The 20,961-nt window shown below is 37.7% G+C and overlaps 1 protein-coding gene across 7 annotated transcripts in view; it reads left to right on the top strand.

The window, feature by feature from the left end:
• ARMC8 (armadillo repeat containing 8) overlaps window positions 1-20,961 on the top strand; it is a 106,334-nt gene that overhangs the window by 8,282 nt on the left and 77,091 nt on the right. For all 7 annotated transcript variants that reach the window (XR_012678268.1, XM_075180067.1, XM_075180064.1 and 4 more), the window contains exons 2-9: window positions 765-841; window positions 1,502-1,573; window positions 2,749-2,891; window positions 2,990-3,087; window positions 13,079-13,171; window positions 13,364-13,444; window positions 14,581-14,656; window positions 20,650-20,740. Coding sequence is in view for 6 of the 7 variants with exons in the window: in XM_075180067.1 (XP_075036168.1) it covers window positions 765-841; window positions 1,502-1,573; window positions 2,749-2,891; window positions 2,990-3,087; window positions 13,079-13,171; window positions 13,364-13,444; window positions 14,581-14,656; window positions 20,650-20,740 (731 nt within the window). In the remaining variant the exon portion in view is untranslated. The remainder of the gene's footprint in view (window positions 1-764; window positions 842-1,501; window positions 1,574-2,748; window positions 2,892-2,989; window positions 3,088-13,078; window positions 13,172-13,363; window positions 13,445-14,580; window positions 14,657-20,649; window positions 20,741-20,961) is intronic.

Below are 20,961 nucleotides of genomic sequence, written 5' to 3'. Positions count from 1 at the left end.
CAACACACAATGGGGGAAGCCATTTGTGGGCTGAACCAATATACAGACAGTCTTCTAGGAACCAGGGATATTTCTGAACCACTAATTTCATCCTAGTGAATTATAGGTTTTTGAATACTAGCTTAGCCTGCAAAATGGCAAACACTTTGTGAAATGTGATCACCTATGTTATGGTTACATAGGCAAACCCAAACTGACTTACTGATGCTGCTTCTGATAAAAAGGGAGCATTATTTTCTTTATACCCTATGTATAATCGTAAGTCATGTTTATATGGTAGAGAAATCATATTACTGACATTCAGTTTATTGTGCAATTGTCAACTTAAAAACTCACAAAAACATACCTCCCAACATGTAGAATCATGAAATTGAGATAAAATAAGCCCTGCCCCTTGTGTCCCAACACAAATATGCAAAGTTGCATAAAGCTCCCATCAACTTTTGGTTAATCTCTGCCCCTTTTGCAGCCCTCGAATCAGGGTGCCTGCCAGAATTAGGACTGTTGGAAGGTATACAAAAAGCACCTTGAATAGAAATGAATATTCCTCTGTGTTTCCTGTCCTTTACTCAAAAACATATCAACATGTAATATACATGCAAATAAATTGTAAAGTTCTAAATATTTTTGTACATGGTGAATTTTCCAGGTCAGGGTGTACTAAGTGACAAACACGTGTTGTACACATTTTAATAAGTGTCACTACAATAGGTAATCAAGGCTTTTGCAAATTCTCAGCACTGAAATATTACTATTCTCTTTAGGAGGTTACAGCAAGCAGTCGTCACTATGTGGACAGACTTTTTGATCCTGATCCCCAGAAAGTTCTTCAGGGAGTTGTGTAAGTAAATAGTTCTCATTTGAAATTTTTTTTTTTCCCATTAAAACATCTAGTCTGTGCACAGTAATGCATTCCCATAAATTGTTTCCTGAAATATTCGGTTGGTTGTTCTATCCATTATTTTTCTCTGTCTTTAGAATTGAAGGGGTAACATTTCCATGCTCTTAAAGGTTGTTGAACAGCATTTTAGCTGGACGCATACATGTGGAAATAGTTGTTACATCTGAAAATGGAATAATTTAATATATGTCCAGTGTGTCTATAAACATGATGGCTCATGCGGGGTTAGGGCTCCACAGTTGTCAGTTGCCTTTTCATAATGCTGTTTATATCTTCGACTGGTCAGATTTTCTAGCTGTTCAGTAAAACTTTGAGCAATGTTTCGCCAATTGAATTGAAAGTATGCATTACCAACTTTAGCCTCCGAAAGTATAATTTCAATTGCACATAATCGCATATAGTATATAAACATGTACCCCAAGGGCATTTGCTGGTAATCTGAATATTGTTTACTATTTATTAATTTGCTATTTTTGAATGCAGTATTTCATGAAAATATAATTGTTCACCTTTTTACTGTGCACATACCCTGTACTTAACTATTATACAAATGATTTGGATGTGTTTTCTAAATTGTATTATATGTTTTTGAATTAACAGAGATATGAAAAATGCAGTGATTGGGAACAACAAACAAAAAGCCAATCTGATAGTTTTGGGTGCAGTGCCAAGGTATGTGCAGTGATTGTCAGCACCCACTGTCTGGCAAACTGTCCCTTAGGTCAGAATTTGCCAGGGGATTCAAGGGTCATTTTAACCTTATCTGAAAAACAAGGCAGTTTTCAGGAGTGATATATGTAAGCTCAGTATTGATGCCTGACGAAAAGCTCATTGGGACTAAAACACACACATTGTTTCCTATGTTGCGTAGCTGAAGACGGAGTTACAGAGGGCGCTTCACATGCAGCATTGTTTTGTATGACCTTGTAGTTTTCAAATCACATTTTGGCAATGATTGCCCTTGCAACTGTAGTTTTTCAATGTAGCTTGATAAGTTCTTCCTTGGATATTGGTGAACTATATTGAATAGGATTATATTATACCACTTGTTTTATTCCTTTGTCCCTTCACATACTTAGCAGAACAATTTTTACCCGGATTACCTGGAGGACCTTTTAGACCAAACATATACAAAATTATGTCCAATACATGACCCTGAAGGATCTTTTAAAGCAGGCCTGTCCAACCTGCGGCCCTCCAGATGTTGTGAAACTACAAGTCCCAGCATGCCCTTTCAGCTATCAACAGGTTGTCTACTGGCAAAGCATGCTGGGGCTTGTAGTTTCACAACACCTGGAGGGCCGCAGGTTGGACAGGCCTGTTTTAAAGGATCCTGTGTGAAAAAAATTCATTAGGAGCCAGCGATCATTTGTTTAAATGCATCTGGCTCCAGGTATTTGTTAAGCGCTGTCCTAGGCCTACTAGTCAGTTCTATGGTTAATTGGATTATCATTGTTTTCTTATTTGCTGCTGGGACATCATAGAAACAAATCAACCAGTGCTTGTACTAGAGCAGGCCTGGGGCTCTACAAGCCCCAGCATGCTTTGCTAGGGCAGGGTATGTCGGGATTTTTAGTTTCACAACACATAGAGAGCCTTAGGTCCCTGAGGCCTGAACTAGAGCATATGTATTTACCAGTTTTTCTGTACCAGTACACTTTCTGATTTGGTGGATCTTCATTATCTCATTACATTACTGTTTGCAATCAAATTATATGCACAGCAAATAGCATGTCACGTTTTACAAAGTGTATAAATGTGTTTTGTGCCCCAATCTGTAAATTGTATAAGGCTCTATTTTCACCTAAGAGAACTCTACCATCTAATGCCAGCATCTCCTTTGACAGATTATTATATTTGCTCCAACAAGAGACTTCAAGCACAGAACTGAAGACAGAATGTGCTGTGGTTCTGGGCAGCTTGTCTATGGGCACAGAAAACAACGTCAAATCCCTGCTAGACTGTCACATTATCCCAGCCCTGCTGCAAGGTAGTGGTGACCTTACACTGCAGCACTCAGGCCTCACATGCTGAACTGACCTGCCAGGCTTTCCCAATTCTGACGGATACATTACTGTGTATTTTCAGGCTTGCTGTCAGCAGATATCCGATTCATTGAAGCTTGCTTGCGATGTCTCCGTACAATTTTCACCAGCCCAGTCACTCCAGTGGAACTCTTGTACACAGTAAGGATTTTTTATTTCCAACTGAAAACTATTGTCAGCGTGGGTGAGATGACCTTGTAAATCTAATAGTAGGTAGAAGCTTTTACAACAGGTTTGAGTAATAAAGTTTTTGGGAAATGTGACCTTTTCTAAATATCCTAATGATTGCTGCAATATTATTTTATAAATTCATTTAATTACCCAGAGATAGCTTTTATTATCTGCTTCCTTTAGTATGATTTTTCATATTATAACTTATTTTAAAATGACACGCTGCAGAAAATCCAAAGCATATTTATTTGGTTACCATGCATGTTTTTTTACTACTTTCTTGTTTCCTCTCATTGAAGCTACTTTTTGTCCATAGGTGCTTGAAATAGCGTATGTAATTTCAAATATTTTAGGTTTAACATGGATTTTTATGCAACTATTGATTCTAAGTGAAGAAGCATTTATTTTTCCATATGCGTTTATATGTAAACCTTTTATGTACTTTGACAAAACGTACCGTATTTTTCGCTCCATAAGACGTACCTGACTATAAGACGCACCTAGTTTTTAGAGGAGGAAAACATACACTGGCCCCTTCACTCACACAAAATACACTGGCCCCCACTCTCACTCACCAACACACACACACACTATATTTTGCAGATGTATATGTCTACAAAATAGCTTGCACATGACAAAATACATTTCTCATCTCTCCCTCCTCTGTGTATTCATTGCTCTTCTCTCCCTCCTCTGTGTATTCATTGCTCTTCTCTCCCTCCTCTGTGTATTCATTGCTCTTCTCTCCCTCCTCTGTGTATTCATTGCTCTTATCTCCCTCCTCTGTGTATTCATTGCTCTTATCTCCCTCCTCTGTGTATTCATTGCTCTTCTCTCTCTCCAGCGCACACACACACACACACAATATTGATAACTTACCTTGTTCCCTCTGCGCGCGATGTCTTCAGCACTTTGGATCCTCCTGATCGTCCGTCCCTCCGCCTATCTGTGAGGACCTAGCTATCACATGGGATGTGTACCACATGACCGATGCCGTCCCATGTGATAGCTAGGTCCTCACAGATAGGCGGAGGGACGGACGATCAGGGGGAACTGCAGCCTGGCTGGGACTCGCTTCTCCACGCTGGAAATGTAAGTTTTTTTTTTCTTTCTTGCCAGCAGTATTCGCTCCATAAGACGCACACACTTTTTCCCCCACTTTTTTGGGGGGAAAACGTGCGTCTTATGGAGCGAAAAATACGGTAAATATTTATATTCTATTTTCATGCAGTTTAGAAAATATCCATGTCCAGTCCCATTAGATCCAAATATTTCCCAAATGGCTAAGGTACTTAGTGCAAATAAGATGTGTTTCTGCACATTAGTCAAATGATGAAGTGCTAAAACCTTCATTTCATTATAATGAAAAAAGAGCTAACAAATTGTGCTTATATCATATGTAAGATATAATCATTATGCACCAGATTTTAGATATAAATAGTCGTTGCGGTTACTGTTTTTTTAAATGAGCCTGTAAGAAAGTACATAGGATATGTTTCTCTCTTTACCTCTGTCAAAGATTAGAAAGGTGTTCTGATAGAGATATTGAACAAAAAATGGAAACACCTGAGTAAATAAGGAACGCCATGCATATTGGAAGCAAGGCTTTCCTCACAGGGGTGGTTCAAGCTTTAATTAAGCAAATGCAGATCAACATGGTCAGGAAATTGTCTAAAATGCTGGTCTGACCTGGTTGTGTATAATTATGGTTGCAAGAGGAGAACGCAGTGACTTTGATAAAGGGGTGATTGATGGGGCTTGGTTGAAAGGAGCTTAAGGGACTTGCTAATATTTCATGGGCAATAGTGTCTACGGTGATGTCCACATGCAACATCCACAGAATAAATATCATCAGTAAAGGGAAGCAGTGGGCAGTAGAGCATACTCCAGGATTGTGATATCTAACTTGAAGGGCAAGGCAAAACAACATCCGCTAAACCTTTGGAGTTAGCAGCAAGTTTTATAAAAATAAGAAAAAAGTCAGACAAGAACTCACAGAGCAGTATTTCATAGTTAGTTGCAGTGCACAAATTGCGCATCTCACCTGGAAATGCACATTTGCAAATTTAGTGGACAACCGAGCAGTGGAGGAAGGTATATGCTCAGATGAATTATTCTTCACCATGTTTTCAGCCATTGGGTGGGTATGTGTGTAGCACCAACCTAGCGAGTTGTACAGCTCTGGTGCTTATTTCCATCAGTGAAGGGTTCTAGTATTTCATAATGTTGGACACATTTTCCTTTCATGGTTTAGATGCAGCAATTCCTTTAAAAGACAGTGTCAATGATAATCGCTATTTAGTGCTATTAAATCACCAATCTTCCATTATTATAATACTCTTTTCCACAGAGCATGTGTGGTCACCCAATGGTTTGATGAGCATGACACTAGCAATGTTTTCCATATGCAGTGGCGGACTGGGTCTAAAAAAATTGGTTGCCAGGAGTCAAAGGTGGCCCACCTACAACTATAAGGCGATCATTTAATTTTTATCATAAATAAATAAAACTTTAAAAAAATACATTTGTGGAAAAAAGGTAGAATTAAATTTTTTGCAACATAAATGTATTTTTTTTTTTTTTTTTAGTAATTACAGTGTACATATATTATACATATTACTGACATTATACAGTAGATACTAAATGTAAATACAGATTGTTATAATTGAATTTAACAATTTTTATTTTAAATGGTAGATATTTTTAAATAGTTTGCTTGTAATGAACATTTTACACATTAACAGGTATTTCATGCAATCCACTATATTAAGAGCAATTGTTTAAATTCAGTAGATGATTGTGCGAATCTGTCAACAGTCTGCATCCGATTCATCTAACATTTTTCAATTGATAGCAACACAAATTATTCCAAGTTCTCCTCAGACAATGAATTTCTTAGTCTTGTCTTTATGATCTTTATCAGTTATTCAAGTCCAATGTGAGAGGACCTTTTCAAAGATAATGTGCAGATGACTTTATGAACTTTATAAAGTCATCATATGCCTTGGCATGAAATCTGTTGGATGGCAGAATTTTTAGTACACACAATGAGCAAGTGCTACAAATTTTACACTTGTAACTGGAATCCATATTTTCACTATCATTGAGAAATAGCTTTAATTTATCAATGTTCGAAACAAAAGAAAACCATTCCAATATTACTTGATCTTTGCTGATTTGTGGAGACAGCTTAATAATACCTTCCAATGCTTCATCTTCAAAGCCCTTATCTGCAATAGTTTTAAACTTTGTTGGGTCCCAGCGGGATAAATCTTTATACAACTTTTTGTGTTGTACAAAGCGTGAATCTAGTGACTGGACAATGCAGTCCATTGTTGGGTTAAACACATTTACTTGAAAATCGGCTAGAGAATCTGAGGAATTTACCTTCATAATCTATAAGCTCATCTGACATTATTTTCTTCTTTCTCTCTCTCTTAAATGGCAATGTTGTTTCAAAAGAGTTATTTTCTACGGTTTGATTTTCATCCGTATTTAACTGTGAAATTTTATCATTACATTTATTTACAAATTTTAGTGCCTTGCTGTGAACGTTATTAAATGTTCTTGTCTGTTCTTTCAACTTTGTTATAGCTGAGTCTACTAAACTCCATGCAGTAAACATATCTAAACCACTTGTCTGTAAATAACTTGATAACAGGGCTGTAGTTTCAAATATATACAAGTAACTAAATGCTGTCAGTATTGTTTCAAACTAGAAGACTTTGAAGTAAAACATTTGTTTTTTGTTTTGTATTTTGCATCGAACATTTATGAATCTTGTATCATTGATAAGAATGTCCATAGATTTACAAAAGTACTGACAACAGCATCAAAACGTTCAAATATAATTATTGCTGCAGTGTATTTTCCCAACCATCTTGTTTCACCAATTTGCTTTAATCATTTCATTTTTTTCTTGTCTTAGATGTTTTCCAACAACTTGTATACAGTTATTTTCTTTTATTATATTTTCACAAATGTTGCTAAATTCTGGAGCAACTTGAATAAAGAAACTGCAGGCACGCAACATCAAAACACAGACATAGCACCATGGGGTCTATGCATCCAATGTAATGCGGTGCCACTTAATATGCATCGTTGCAAAGCGCATCGATGCGTATTTAAGCACCACTGGAATGCATTATGCCGGAGCTAATCTGGGAGCCCTGGTGACGTGACACCCCCAGCAAAGTCTTTTTTCTGTTTACCGACAGCCTACCGGTGAAATGAGGAAGATCACTTCCATTATAACTGATTCTGCAAAGCTGGAGAGCTTTCAGCAGAATCCCATAGGAAATGACAGGTAACATCATTCTGAGATGGCATTCTCTTTCTGCGCAATGCAAAGCTTTTCATAACTTCATGCATTGCACAACTTTGCGGTTCCCATATTAATCTATGGGGACTGCATAAACAAACGTGGGTTATGGCCGGAGAAATCATTGATTTCTCCTGCCAGAAGCCCTTCATGCATTCTGCAGTGGTCATTTAACGGAGAAAACTTCTGTTTTCTCTGTTGCAATGGCTTGTCTCACTTTTATGCATAGACCCCTATAAATGAAGATGCTGATCAGCCACATCAGTAATTTTACTGTGTAAACCATAAATTGTAAGCTTGCGAGCAGAGCCGTCTCACCTCTTTGTCTGTTTTACCCAGTTTGTTTATTAGTTTACTGTGTTTGTCCCCAATTGTAAAGCGCTACAGAATATGTTGGTGCTATATAAATAAATGATGATGATAATGATACTGCCCATGGTAGCATGCAGCTCCATATGTACTATCAGATAAACATTTTTTGGGATCAATTTTAAGATGCAGGAATGTTTCAGTCAATAGATCAAAAAAGTCCCTGTCCTGTACCATGATTACTTGGCTCAACTGAAAGTAGTCTCTCACAGATAACAATAACTTTAAGCACATACCGAATAATAATGCTAAACTGATTTATGCTTTTTCTTATCCATGCTGGTAAGGGTAATATTGTTGAAATTAAAACTTAATTAAAAATACTCGATGTTGGGAAAAATGAACTTCTTACAATTAAAAGCTTTTGCCATTAATTGGCTATTTGTAGATTTTGCATTTGATAATAATTTGTTATTATTATTGTGTTGCTGTATTCTGCATTTTGTTTGTAAACGGTTGTAGGACATTGTAACAAATTTCTACAGTATGGTAGCAAGGTCCATTACCTATTTCTGCTAGAAATACATAATGGACCCTGTCGCAAGAACACGTCAATGGGAATATGTTGTATGGCTGCATTTATTATTAACAACACTTTTAAACAATCACAGTAATTTTAAGAGTAAATAAAAGATATCATTATTTATTGAACTTGCATTGTGTGTATGTATTATTATTTGAGACTACAGCTTAGATATATTTCTACCTAGTATTTTTGTACTAAATTTATACAATGAAAATTCATTATATTTAAATGAAAGAGCATAGGCCCACAGTATTTAAAAATATTTGTTAAATACTAGAGATGGTCACTGACCCCCGTGTTTTGGTTTTGGATTCGGTTTTGGATCTGGATTACCGTCGTGTTTTGGTTTTGGTTTTGCAAAACCGCCATTGCGTGTTTTGGTTTTGGTTTTGTTTTGCAATTTGTTAAAAAAATTACATTTATTGGTGCTAAAATAACATAATTTAGGTATTATTTTGTAGCTACATTATTATTAACCTCAGTAACACTAATTTCCAGTCATTTTTTATTCAATTTTGAACACCTCCTATGTCACAATATGATTTTCATACACTTGAAAAAAAAAAATTGTTGCAGTTCTTGCCAGTGATAAGAAAAAGGCCATTGTCATGCCTGGGCATAAAACCAAAAATCCACCTCTTAAGTGTGGAATTATTTTTACACGAATCCTGGCAAGAGTTGTCTATCCATTTGTAGCATTTTTAAAGCCACACTCAGTAGAGGTAGGGACCTTAACCATCTGGGATCCTTATCCATGTTTCGTCATTTTTCAGCGAGTTATTGGAAAACTGTTGGGAAAATCAGAAACTTCGGTAAAAAAAATTAACAAGCATTCCAGCATAATCTACCTCCCTTCTCTCATCTACATCCCAGCACCTGCAATCTTCCCCAGAAACAATTGGCAGTTAAACAATCCTCTGCAAGAGGAAGCAAGAATGAAACCTGTCACCCAGTCGCAAAGCGGATCACAGACACCCTGGGTACTATGCTAGTGTTAGATCTGCGTCCAATGTCCACTATTATTACAGTTGGTTTAAGACATTTAATTGAGGTGTTATGTCCCTGTTAGCAAATGTCATCACTATACCATTTTACTAGAAAAGCTAATTCTCTCCTGTACCGGAAAGTTCCTAAAAATTTCATTATTGGGTGACAAAATGGTATTCTACCCACTGTATACTTAACCACAGATATGTGTACAAGCGTAACTGGGCAAACAAAAGATTATATGACTGTGAAAGCCCACTGGGTTGGTCATTCGCCTTCCCCAGCATGGACAGCAGCAGCATGTACCCAGGTACATCACATTTTTGAGAAGTAGGCTACTCTGTGTATCAGCAGCTTCACTAAGAGGCATACAACTGACAAACTGTTCCAAAAATTAAGGGATGTCATTGAAAGATGGCTAATCCTGCTTGGAGTCTCCTGAGGATATGTCATTTCTGATTACGACCCCAATATTGGTCAAGCATTACAGCGGGGTTGAATTCCATCACATTTCCTGTTTTGCACACACTATCAACTTGGTGTTACAGAACTTTTGAAAAATGACATGCAGGAGATGCTGTTTGTGTCCATAAACATTTAGGGTCAATTTCTGGTTTCTGCAACAGCATGTAGAAGAATGCAGCAGCTGCAAGAAGACTAGCATTTGAGGGGAATATACTTTAGTCCAGCGAAGTAGTTACCTGTGAAGAAAGTGCAGACACGGTTAGCTTTAGTCAAGTGATTGCCTTAATAATAGATTTTGAAAAGGTGCTACATAAAATTATAGTGTGCAATAAAACAAAGTAAATGTGCTAACTATATTTTAATTGTAGATTAAATACTTATTTTTCTTTGCAAGGATTCCAGACTTATCAACATCTTGTTGGGACGTCTTCTCCTTCAGTTTCTCTGGCAACTGCTTGTTGTAAAAGAAATTGCTTTCCCAAGACACCCAGTGGTGATGCAGATGAGTCCGCTAAACATTTTGATATTTGCTGTGCTGTAAAAGAATTGCCCAAAAATTGTGACAGCTCTGCCCTAAAATCAACTAGTCATTCCCTTTGGAAGGCCATTATCAGCAATTACATCATACTACACAGACTTCTATGATATTGGGATGAATTAGTACTGTTTGAGGAAGATTATCACTAAACCCTGCCACCTCTCCAGTTTCGCAGTGAGCTATGGTACAATAAAATGTAACTGCAGATTTAGACCAAGATCTTCAGCCTTATTATTTCTATTTCAGCAATTACAATTAGCAATGGAGCAATGGAGCTCTTCTCTTTGGGTGTTACCTATATAACGCAGCACAATTTGCCTGCAAATTCTACAGACAAGCCTGCTTGTCTTCCTCTCCATCAATGACTCTTAGCAATTGAGCACTCGTCTTTGGGTGTATATTACACCCAAACATTATTAGTGAAAATTATGAAAAATACAGTTTAATCCCTGATAGGCCCTCCACCATCCTTTGCATGTTAATAGTAGGATTGGTTGGAATTATGGTCAAGATCACACATTTTTTTGACAAATCCTTCAAACCAGCCCAGATGTCAAACTGTTGTGGTCTGCCACCTGCGTCATCCCTGCTTGTGTTTGTAAAGTGCATATTGGTGCCAGAACCTCACATGCCAGAACTGCTCCCACTGGTGCCACACTACTGCAGGACTTACACAATCAACCGCATCCTCATCGTCGGATACCCAAATCTCCCCCACATCCTCTTCTAAAGACAAAGTGTCATCCTCACTTGGTGTATCACCGGCTACACTCGGGCTGTTCAGGCACACATCAGCAGAACTGCTGAAAGGGCCCTTTTTTATGGGTACACTAACAGAATGGTCACGATTAGACATCCCACTGTTGGATGGACTCTCCACAGGGATTGTTGTCATTTCTGATTCAGAGCAAACATTATCCTCTAATGCCTTACTGTTATCTTGCAGCTCGGCTTTGACGCGTAACAGTAGTTGTGCACCAATTGTAGGCTGAGTAACTTTTTGGGATCTGCCACTAATAGCCAAAGGTGAAGGCCTCATTCTCTCTTTGCCACTGCGTGTGTAGAATGGCATGCTTGCAATTTTTTTTTTTATCGTCACTTCACTTTTGCTCAGTTACACTTCTTTTTCGCTTCAATACAGTAAAAAAAAAAAAATTTTTGTTTTTTGCACTAATTTGGAAACACTCTGTTGTTTGACATCGCCTGGGCCAGATGACGTACTGGGAACACTAACATCAGGACTGGTGACAGAACCTGGTTGCTCATTCTGATCATTTGTGGACTGCTTTGAATCCATTCTGAGCGCAAAGCACTGGGGAGTGCTAAAAATTATTTGGTAGATACTGCTGACAGATATGACTTATGACAACCAGAAATATTTATGCACAATTAGGGAGGACACCCCAAAAGCACTGAGGAGTGCCAAATATTACAAAAATAAAATAAACCTCTATCCTCCTCTCTTCTCTAGCGATTTTTGTTACAGCAATTGGAATAAGAATATTGTATTCTCTGTCTCTGCTCTAATCAGCCTGTGACTACACCCTGCTCTCTCCCTCTGTCAAATGGCGATGGATTGCTGTGGAGGCATGTATTTATAATCTTCAAGTATCGCGAGAACCGAGCCACGAGATCCGACGACGTCACGATGACGTTCGGCCTCGATTTGGATTCGGAACGGGCGGGAGAGTACCGAGCTGCTCAGCTCGGTACTCGGATACCCAAAGTTCGGATGGGTTCGGTTCTCGGGGAACCAGACCCGCCCATCTCTATTAAATACATACCTTTTATAAAACACAGCAAGCACAAGGTGAAGAGTTGATGAAGCACACATAAACTTAGTCCGAAACAATGAAAAATATTTGCTGTCTTTGCAATGTATGTAATAACTCGATACAAAGTTGACTCCGGCTGCACACCACAATCTCAAGCTGGGATTCCCAGCTAAGCTCCATTGTGCAGTTGCAATAGTAAAAGATCCAAGCCTACACAACATATGCGTCGGCCTCACATAACCCAAATTAGAATTATTTATTATATTCTTAAATAAAAAGTATTCTCGAAAAATGATTTTGTTAAAATAGTAATAAAACGTAATTTTTAGTTGCATACAATAATATTGGAACTTCTGTTACATTTTCTAGCTATTAAAAGGTCATTAACATTTTTAACATTTTGTCTAATGTTGAAAGGGGGCCCATTTCATCAGTGGCCCACCTGACACCCTGGCTGGTTCGCCACTGTCTATATGTCATGGCTTTCGCAGTCACTATATCTGAACCCCATCAAGAATTTATGGGACATTCTGGAATGATGCCTGAATTTTATACCACCAACCAGCATTGGTTGAGTGACTTTTTTATGGAAGAATGGTGCTGCATCCCTCCTGCACAATTCCAGACTTTGGTTGACTCCATGCCATATATGCTAATTTTGCTTGTGTTTTACACCTATTTGGCTCAATGCCTCCACCTGTATGGGCTGCAGAGTATGACCAACCTCAATGTATGTGGCGCCCAATCTGGGCAGGTGTTAGGCAGTCTGTTCAATCTTTTTTTTTTTTCCTGTGAAGAGGCAGGTTACCATTACCCCAGTTGGCTGTTAAGTAAAGGAATTATCCATTGTCTTTTCTTCTGTTTATCATACAGCTCTACAGTAAGCATTGCGACACTGTTTTTGTTCTTTATTTAATGCAAGTGTTGCACATATTCATATCTTTCACCAATGCCTCTTTTACTGTTTTCTATAACTCTAGGATGCTACTGTAATCCCACACCTAATGTTGTTGCTCAGCCGATCTCTATACTCTCAGGAGTACATCTGCCAGATCTTCGCTCACTGCTGCAAAGTAATTTCCTTTATACTTTATACCATTTTTTATTTTTTTTTCAATTTGAAAATGATCACCTTAAAGCTAGATTGGTTTGGATTGTGATAGCTGCTAGTGTCTGTATAATTCATTTCGCTTGTGTTTCTATTTAATAAGAAATAACTATTAATCAAGTACGTTGTATTGGAATCTGCCTTGTGTTTGTTGCAGGCTCCGGATCATCAGACAATTTTGTTTAACCATGGTGTGGTCCAAAATATTGCTCACTTGCTAACATCTGTGTCTTATAAAGTAAGTCAATCACTTTTAATCATTGCGTTTTCAGAAGATTGTTTGTTACAAGTAGTGAACATAATAAAAATTACTGTAGCGGGGAATAACTACTTTGGGTTACACTAAGGAGTGAATATACCGACGTATAAAGTTGTGCCAAGAAGAATGCATAGTTGCACATGTGGTCAACCTTGTGAAACATCCTCTCGCTAAGATTTCACTGCTTCATAGAATGAATGTCGTTTGTAGTTACATTGCCGCACTTCCCATTTCCCCTAAAATTTCAATGGGTCACACAGCAGCCTATATTTACCTGATTAAATTTTTCTCAGTAATTGCTGTGATTTGTAGTGATTGGTTACAGCCATTTAGTACCATCAAAACTTCATTGATTGTATTTGCTCTATAGGAAAGATGAGGTATAAAATTGAAAGTACATGTCTGGTTGGGTCCTGGGCTGGTTCAGGGATTTGGACGAGCCATCCATTAATTAAAGACAGAGTCAAGTTGCTTGGGATTGAAGTCATCATTTAATATTCACTCACTATATATATTTTTGGTGCGCAAGTATTTTTGCGAGACTAAGTTCATTGCCTTTGAAATGACTTTTAGCGCTGCTGGACTTAGAAATAAGTGATCTAAATCTGATGCTTCTCTGATAAAGGTCATTGAAAGGCTTAGAATAACTTTTTTTTTTTTTTCAAGGATCAGTTCTTCATTCATTGGTAGATTATATCATTCAGCGCGTAGTAACTCTGATTAATTGGTTGCAGTACAGTCCTCATCTTTTAGCAGTGGGTTTGGCCAATATCCGACTGTGCAAGGGACAAATTTAAAGAGATTGGAACGATTGAGAGATTGGAACGATTTGTTTGGCAGTGTCTAGGGCCTTTCGGTAGTAATGGTAGGTAGCAGTATTTTTGCAGGAGGGCATGAAAGACGCCAGGGTTTCACTAATACTGGTTTACTGTACTGGAGTGTTTTTGAAAGCATTGCATATCTTTAGTGTGCATAGCTGAGATTGTGGTCACACAGAGAAGAAAAAGTAGCTGGTGCCCGATTGTCGAGGGCTGCTGTTATCTATTCATATAGCGGCACAAAGATCTGTAGCGCTGTACAAGTCCCAAATTACATGTTTTTTCTTTTCTTCCTAGGTTCGCATGCAAGCATTAAAGTGCTTTTCAGTTTTAGCATTTGACAATCCACAGGTATCCATGACTCTTGTAAATGGTAAGTTAAATTTCCCTTTTATTTCTGATATTGTAGCGCGCTGTCCGCGCACACTATGACCTGCATTTTACATTTTTTCTTTATGATGCATCCTACAACAGCTATATAGTCATGTTCCTTATTTGGTTCTTGCTCTTCTTCCATGTATTTAACAAACTTCAATCTTGTGGCTTCAAGTGAGATGGTCGGAGAAAGTGGTGAAAGGGGAAGAATTCCCCATAAACTGTAGGGATAGCACAAACTTTGTTCGGGTATGCATTTCTCAATACTAGGCAATTAAGCAAAAAATATGTTTGAGTAAATTTATGACGATTTATTATTATTACTGTTATTATTGCTATCCTTATTTATAAAGTGCCAACTTATTATGCAGTTTTATCACTAACACCAGGCCCTGCCCCAGTGTAGATTACGATCCAAATTCTCTACTACACACATACACACTAGGGTCGTTTTTATCCAAAGCCATAAGAGCATACAGAGGCAACACACATGAACATGGAAGAATATAAAAATTCCACACAGATAGTGCCCTGATTGAAATTATGCCCATTGCCCCAGTGCTCTGAGACATCAGTGTTACTCACTGTCCCACCAATTTGCCCATCATGAATAAATTCAATATTACAAATGAAAAAAAGTATCTTTTGGGAATCCTACATAAATTCGATCATTACGGATTATTATTTTTCTCACCAAATTTTGCACCCAATTAGCTTCCACATCACTTTTTAGTAATGCTGCCCAATTGAAAAAAGATAAACCGCATCCTAAGCTCCCAGAGCCCCCTGCAATTAATATAATGGAGGTGATATTTGTAAACATAATCTATATATAGATATAGATGTATGTAGATATAGATAGATAGATTATATATATCATCATCATTTATTTATATAGCGCCACTAATTCCGCAGCGCTCTACGGAGAACTCACTCACATCAGTCCCTGCCCCATTGGGGCTTACAGTCTAAATTCCCTAATATACACACACACACTCACACAGAGAGAGCCTAGGGTCAATATTTGATAGCAGTCAATTAACCTACCAGTATGTTTTTGGAGTGTGGGAGGAAACCGGAGCACACGGAGGAAACCCACACAAACACGGGGAGAACATACAAACTCCTCACAGATAAGGCCATTGTCGGGAATTGAACTCATGACCCCAGTGCTGTAAGGCAGAAGTGCTAACCACTATGCCACTGTGCTGCCACACATCTCTCCCTCTCTCCCTCCCCTGTGAAGTGGTTTTGGTTTTTGTTTTGGATCTGGATTAGCTTCGTGTTTTGGTTTTGGGAAAACCACCCTTGTGTGTTTTTGTTTTGGATCTGTATTTTTTTTAGGAAAATTGCTAAAATATGCTAAAATCACATAATTTTGCTCTTTTTTGATCCTACATTATAATTAACCTCACTAACACTAATTTGAAGTCACCTCACAGGTCACAATATTATTTTCATACACTTTCAAACAAAGATTGCAGCAGTTCTTGCCAGTGATAAGAAAAAGGCCATTGTCATGCCTGGCCATAAGACCAAAAATCCACCTCTTATGCGTGGAATTATTTTTACACAAATCCTGACAACAGTTGTCTAGCCAATTGTAGGGTTTGTAAAGCCACACTCAGTAGAGGTAGGGACCTTAACCATCTAGGATCCTCATCCATGTTACGGCATTTGAAGCAAGTTCATGGAAAGCTGTTGGGAAAATCAGAAACTTATGTTAAAAAAATAACAAGCAGTCCAGCATCATCTACCTCCCTTCTCTCATCTAGATCCCAGCACCTGCAATCTACACCCCAACACCTTCTTCATCAATAACCTCACAAGTGATGAGAGTTAGTCCTGCATCCAAGTTGCTAAGGCTAGATGACTCCTCCACTAACCATGATTCCTTTGAAGAATTATTGAGTGTTAGTCCCGCCGCTGCTGCTGCGGCTGCGGCTGGGGGTCGATCTTCAACCCACAAGAATACTACTAGTAGTTTACAACAATTGACTGTTAAACATTCCTTTGCTAGAGGAAGAAAGTAAGAAAGCTGTCACCCAGTCGCAAAGCGGATCACAGACACCAGACTATGACAGACACCAGACAGACTATGCTAGTATTAAATCTGCATCCAATATCCACTATTAATGCAGCTGCTTTTAGACCGTTACTGTCCCTATTGCCAAATTCCATCACAACACCATTTTACTAGAAAAGCTATTTCTCACCTCTACCAGAAAGTTTGTAAAAATGTAATTATTAGGCTACAAAATGCATTTCTACCCACTGTACACTTAACCACAGATATGGGGACAAGCGGAATTGGGCAAACTAAAGATTATATGACAGTGACAGCACACTGGGTTGGTGATTCGCCTTCACCAGCAGGAACAGCAGCAGCATGTACCCAGGTACATCACATTTTTGAGAAGTAGGCTTCTTTGTGTATCAGCAGCTTCACTAAGAGGCATACAGCTTACAATCTGTTACAAAAACTAAGGGATGTCATTGCAACATGGCTAAATCCTGCTTGGACTCTCCTGAGGATATGTGATTTCTGGTAACGCCTCCAATATTGTTAGAGCATTACAGCGGGGGAATTCCATAACATTTCCTGTTTTGCTCACACAATCAACTTGGTGTTACAGAACTTTTTTAAAAATGACATGCAGGAGATGCTGTCTGTGTCCCGAAAAATTTTGCATGTAGTAGAATGCAGCAGCTGCAAGAAGACTAGAATTTGAGGGGAATGTACTTTAGCACAGCAAAGTAGTCACCTGTGAAGAGAGTGCAAAAACCCCTTAGCTTGAGTCAAGTAATTGCCTTATTTATACTATTTGAGAAACAGCTAGATAAATTGAAGGATGAAATTAAACTAAGCAAATTCGCTAACTATATTGTAATTGTAGATCTAGGATTTAATTTGCTTTGTCAGGATCCAAGAGCTATCAACATCTTGTAATGACATCGCCTCCTTCAGTTTCTCTGGCAACTGCTTCTCAGGAAAAACTTAGCCTTCCCAAGACACCCAGTAGATGAGTCAGCACAACATTTTGACATTTGCTCTGCTCTAAAAGAATTGGCCAAAACTTGTGACAGCTCTGCCATACAATGAACTACAAATTCCATGAGGAAGGCCATTATTGGCAATTACATCAAAGTACACAGACTTTTGTGATGGTGTATTCCAGCGGGGATGAATTAGTATTGTTTAAGGAAGATGTACACAATGATGAGGGTGAATATGATGACAGTGTAGATTGCGGGTGCTGAAATCTAGCTAAGAGAAGGGAGCTACCTGATGCTGCTATGCCTGGTAATATTTTGGGTAGAATGGTATCTTGGCAATTTTATGTTTTTCTACCAGTAAACTTTCACCTTTTTTAGAGAGGTTTTCTTTTCTTTAAAAGGGTACAAGCTTTTTATTTACATTTTTGTTTCCCTGATTTAAAACCACTATGCACTTGAACTTAGGCCTTAGCACATGAGGTAGAGGGATTAGTATCATCATGACTGAGACTGGAGAGTGACACCAACGATGTCACCCCTCCTGTTTCTGTATGAGCTATGGCACAGTAGAATGTCACTGGCGACTTTTAAGAACACTGACAGCCCTATTATTACAATTTCTGTTTCAGCACGGTACCCTGCCATCTCTCCTATTTCTGAGTAAGCTATGGTACAGTAAAATGTAACTGCAGATTTAGACCAAGCCAGCCAGCCCTATAATCTCTATTTCAGCAATGACTCTTAGCAATGGAGCACTCCTCTTTGTCTGTTACCTATATAACACTTCTGAATTTCCTGCAAATTCAGAAAAAAAAGCCTGCAAGGACTTGTATATTTGCATTTCAGCAATGACGAAATTAGTAACGCAGCTCTTGTCTTTGGGTGTATATAACACCCTACACTTTTTGGTACAGATTCTGAAAAAAGCCTTCAAGCCTGACAATTAGCAATGGAGCGTTGTTGAACTCTTCTACCACCCTCCTCTTTCACTTCTGTACGTTTGCCTGCCCAAATGCTCTACACTCTATCCTACCACTTCTGTATCTCTCTCTCAAATGGCGCTAGATCTCCGTGGAGGGTGATAATTATATATTCCAAAACTCGCAAGATCTGAGATCCCATGACGTCACGATGATGTTTTGCTTCGTTTTGGAATCTGAAAAAGTGCGAAAGTACCGAGCCGGCTCGGCTTGGTGCTCGGATCCCCTAAGTTCGGGAGGACTTAGTTTTAAGGAAACCGAGCCCACCCATCTATATTTAAACGTATGTGCGTATGACTGGCTCATGTGTTTTAAAAAGGGGATCTATTTTACTACAGTTCAAGAAATATATTAATGCAATAATAAATATGCTATGTACACCGATATATAATCTTGGCTCATTGTCTATGTGGAATTTTGTCCAAACCTTGGCAATCTGACATAAATATATTTGTATGCAGTTTTGCTATATATCTATAGTTTTGAATGATTTCAAAAAGGTAATTTGACATGGAAACTCTATTTTACTAATATTTATTTACGTTATACAGACTACAAAATATGAAAAGCACAATCATAAGAAGTCTTCTAATTATACTTCCTTAACTAGATAACAAAACATAAGACTATTTGACAAAACACTTAATAATTAATATGCATATTATATCCTTGTAAGAAAATAAAAGGTATAGCTACCTGTTAGTTGATATCCTAATAGGATCCTACTTTCTTGTCTTCACTCCAACTGACTCATCTCCTCCTGCACTTCACTTAGTGTCTTTCCTTCTCCATCTCCTTACATACTGAACTAACTTAACTGTCACAAATTTATATATCATACCTCCCCCTACTCCACTACATTACTGAAACTTTTCCCATCATTTGTCTCTATATTCTTTTCTTTTACCACAAATCTCACTAAACTATATTTTCAGTGTCGTAAAACAATACGGCCCAAGGGAAGGAAGAGCGGTGTCGTAAAAAAAGCTGTCTTTGATGTAACTAAGTTTCAGTATAATGATTGTCCAGCTGTCCATGAAATAATTTGTCCTGATGTGACAAAGAGGAATACACATGAAATGTCTGTATCAGTTCACTTTAATTTGGCCTAAATATTTGTCCAAATTGTTCTTGAAGCAATTTCATCTTCACCTGACTAGGAACCATAAACGTAGGATATCTCTTTTCTTCACTGATGGACCTTTGATGTATAAATAGCCCTGTTGCCTATTTTTAGCTGGTTGCAATTGATAAACCTGATTTTGTTTTATTTACACAGTTGTTTAGCAATGTGTCAAAGATTCTATCCACCTGTGCTTTATGTCTTGCAATGATTAAGTCTAGCAATTTAACACAAATATACCTCTCCATACAAGCTAGTTTACTTAGCTACATTTAAACTTTTTTATATATTTAACTCCCAAATTGATACATTTACGCATAAAACTATATATCTCAACACATCTACTTCTTACCAACCTATACACACATACACACACACACACATATATATATATATATATATAAGATGTGTGTGTATATATATATATATATATATATATATATATATATATATATATATAAACATCTTTCTATCATGATAGCTCTGCTTTAGTATAAATGGTATCTCTTTCTCTCACAGTTTATCAAGAGAACCATTATCACTAGGGTAGAATAGGAATTATTGATTCCATTTTGCATCATAATTAGTGCTGGAAAAATGCTCTGCATTTATGGCGACTGCTGCTCTAACAGAGTTGCTATCTAGTTTAATCAAATAATTAGAATACATTTCCTATATGTAACATTTATTAACTCTCTCAAGCCAGATGGAAGTCATGCAAACCACTGTATAGCAGAAGTCAAGATATTTTAAAAAACAAAAACATAAAACAAAAGAAAGGAATTTGAAAACTGGAGCTCAAACCACTATTAAATAATAGATATCTTAAATTAGTATGAACTGACTACAAATGTTACCATTTATAATTTTAACCCTTACCTTTTTTTGCAGTATTGGTTGATGGGGAACTGTTACCACAAATATTTGTAAAGATGTTGCAACGTGACAAACCTATTGAAATGCAACTAACAGCTGCTAAATGGTAAATACAAACAATATACATAAGTGTGTGTGTGTGTGTGTGTGTGTGTGTGTGTGTAACCTGTGGAAAATGTATTTATTAAAGACACAATGCTGCGGAGGAACTGAATTTGTAGTAGTTTTAAACTTTTCACTTATGTACCTGTTGGAGAGAACTTTAACATTTGAGCAACAAACTTAAAAGCCTTCTAAATAGAAACTAGCATGTTGATCAAGTATGAA

This window comes from Mixophyes fleayi, chromosome 7 (assembly GCF_038048845.1).
Source record: "Mixophyes fleayi isolate aMixFle1 chromosome 7, aMixFle1.hap1, whole genome shotgun sequence".
Taxonomy (NCBI): Eukaryota; Metazoa; Chordata; class Amphibia; order Anura; family Limnodynastidae; genus Mixophyes; species Mixophyes fleayi.
Note: the sequence above shows the minus strand (reverse complement) of the source record. Positions and strands in the feature narration are given on the sequence as shown.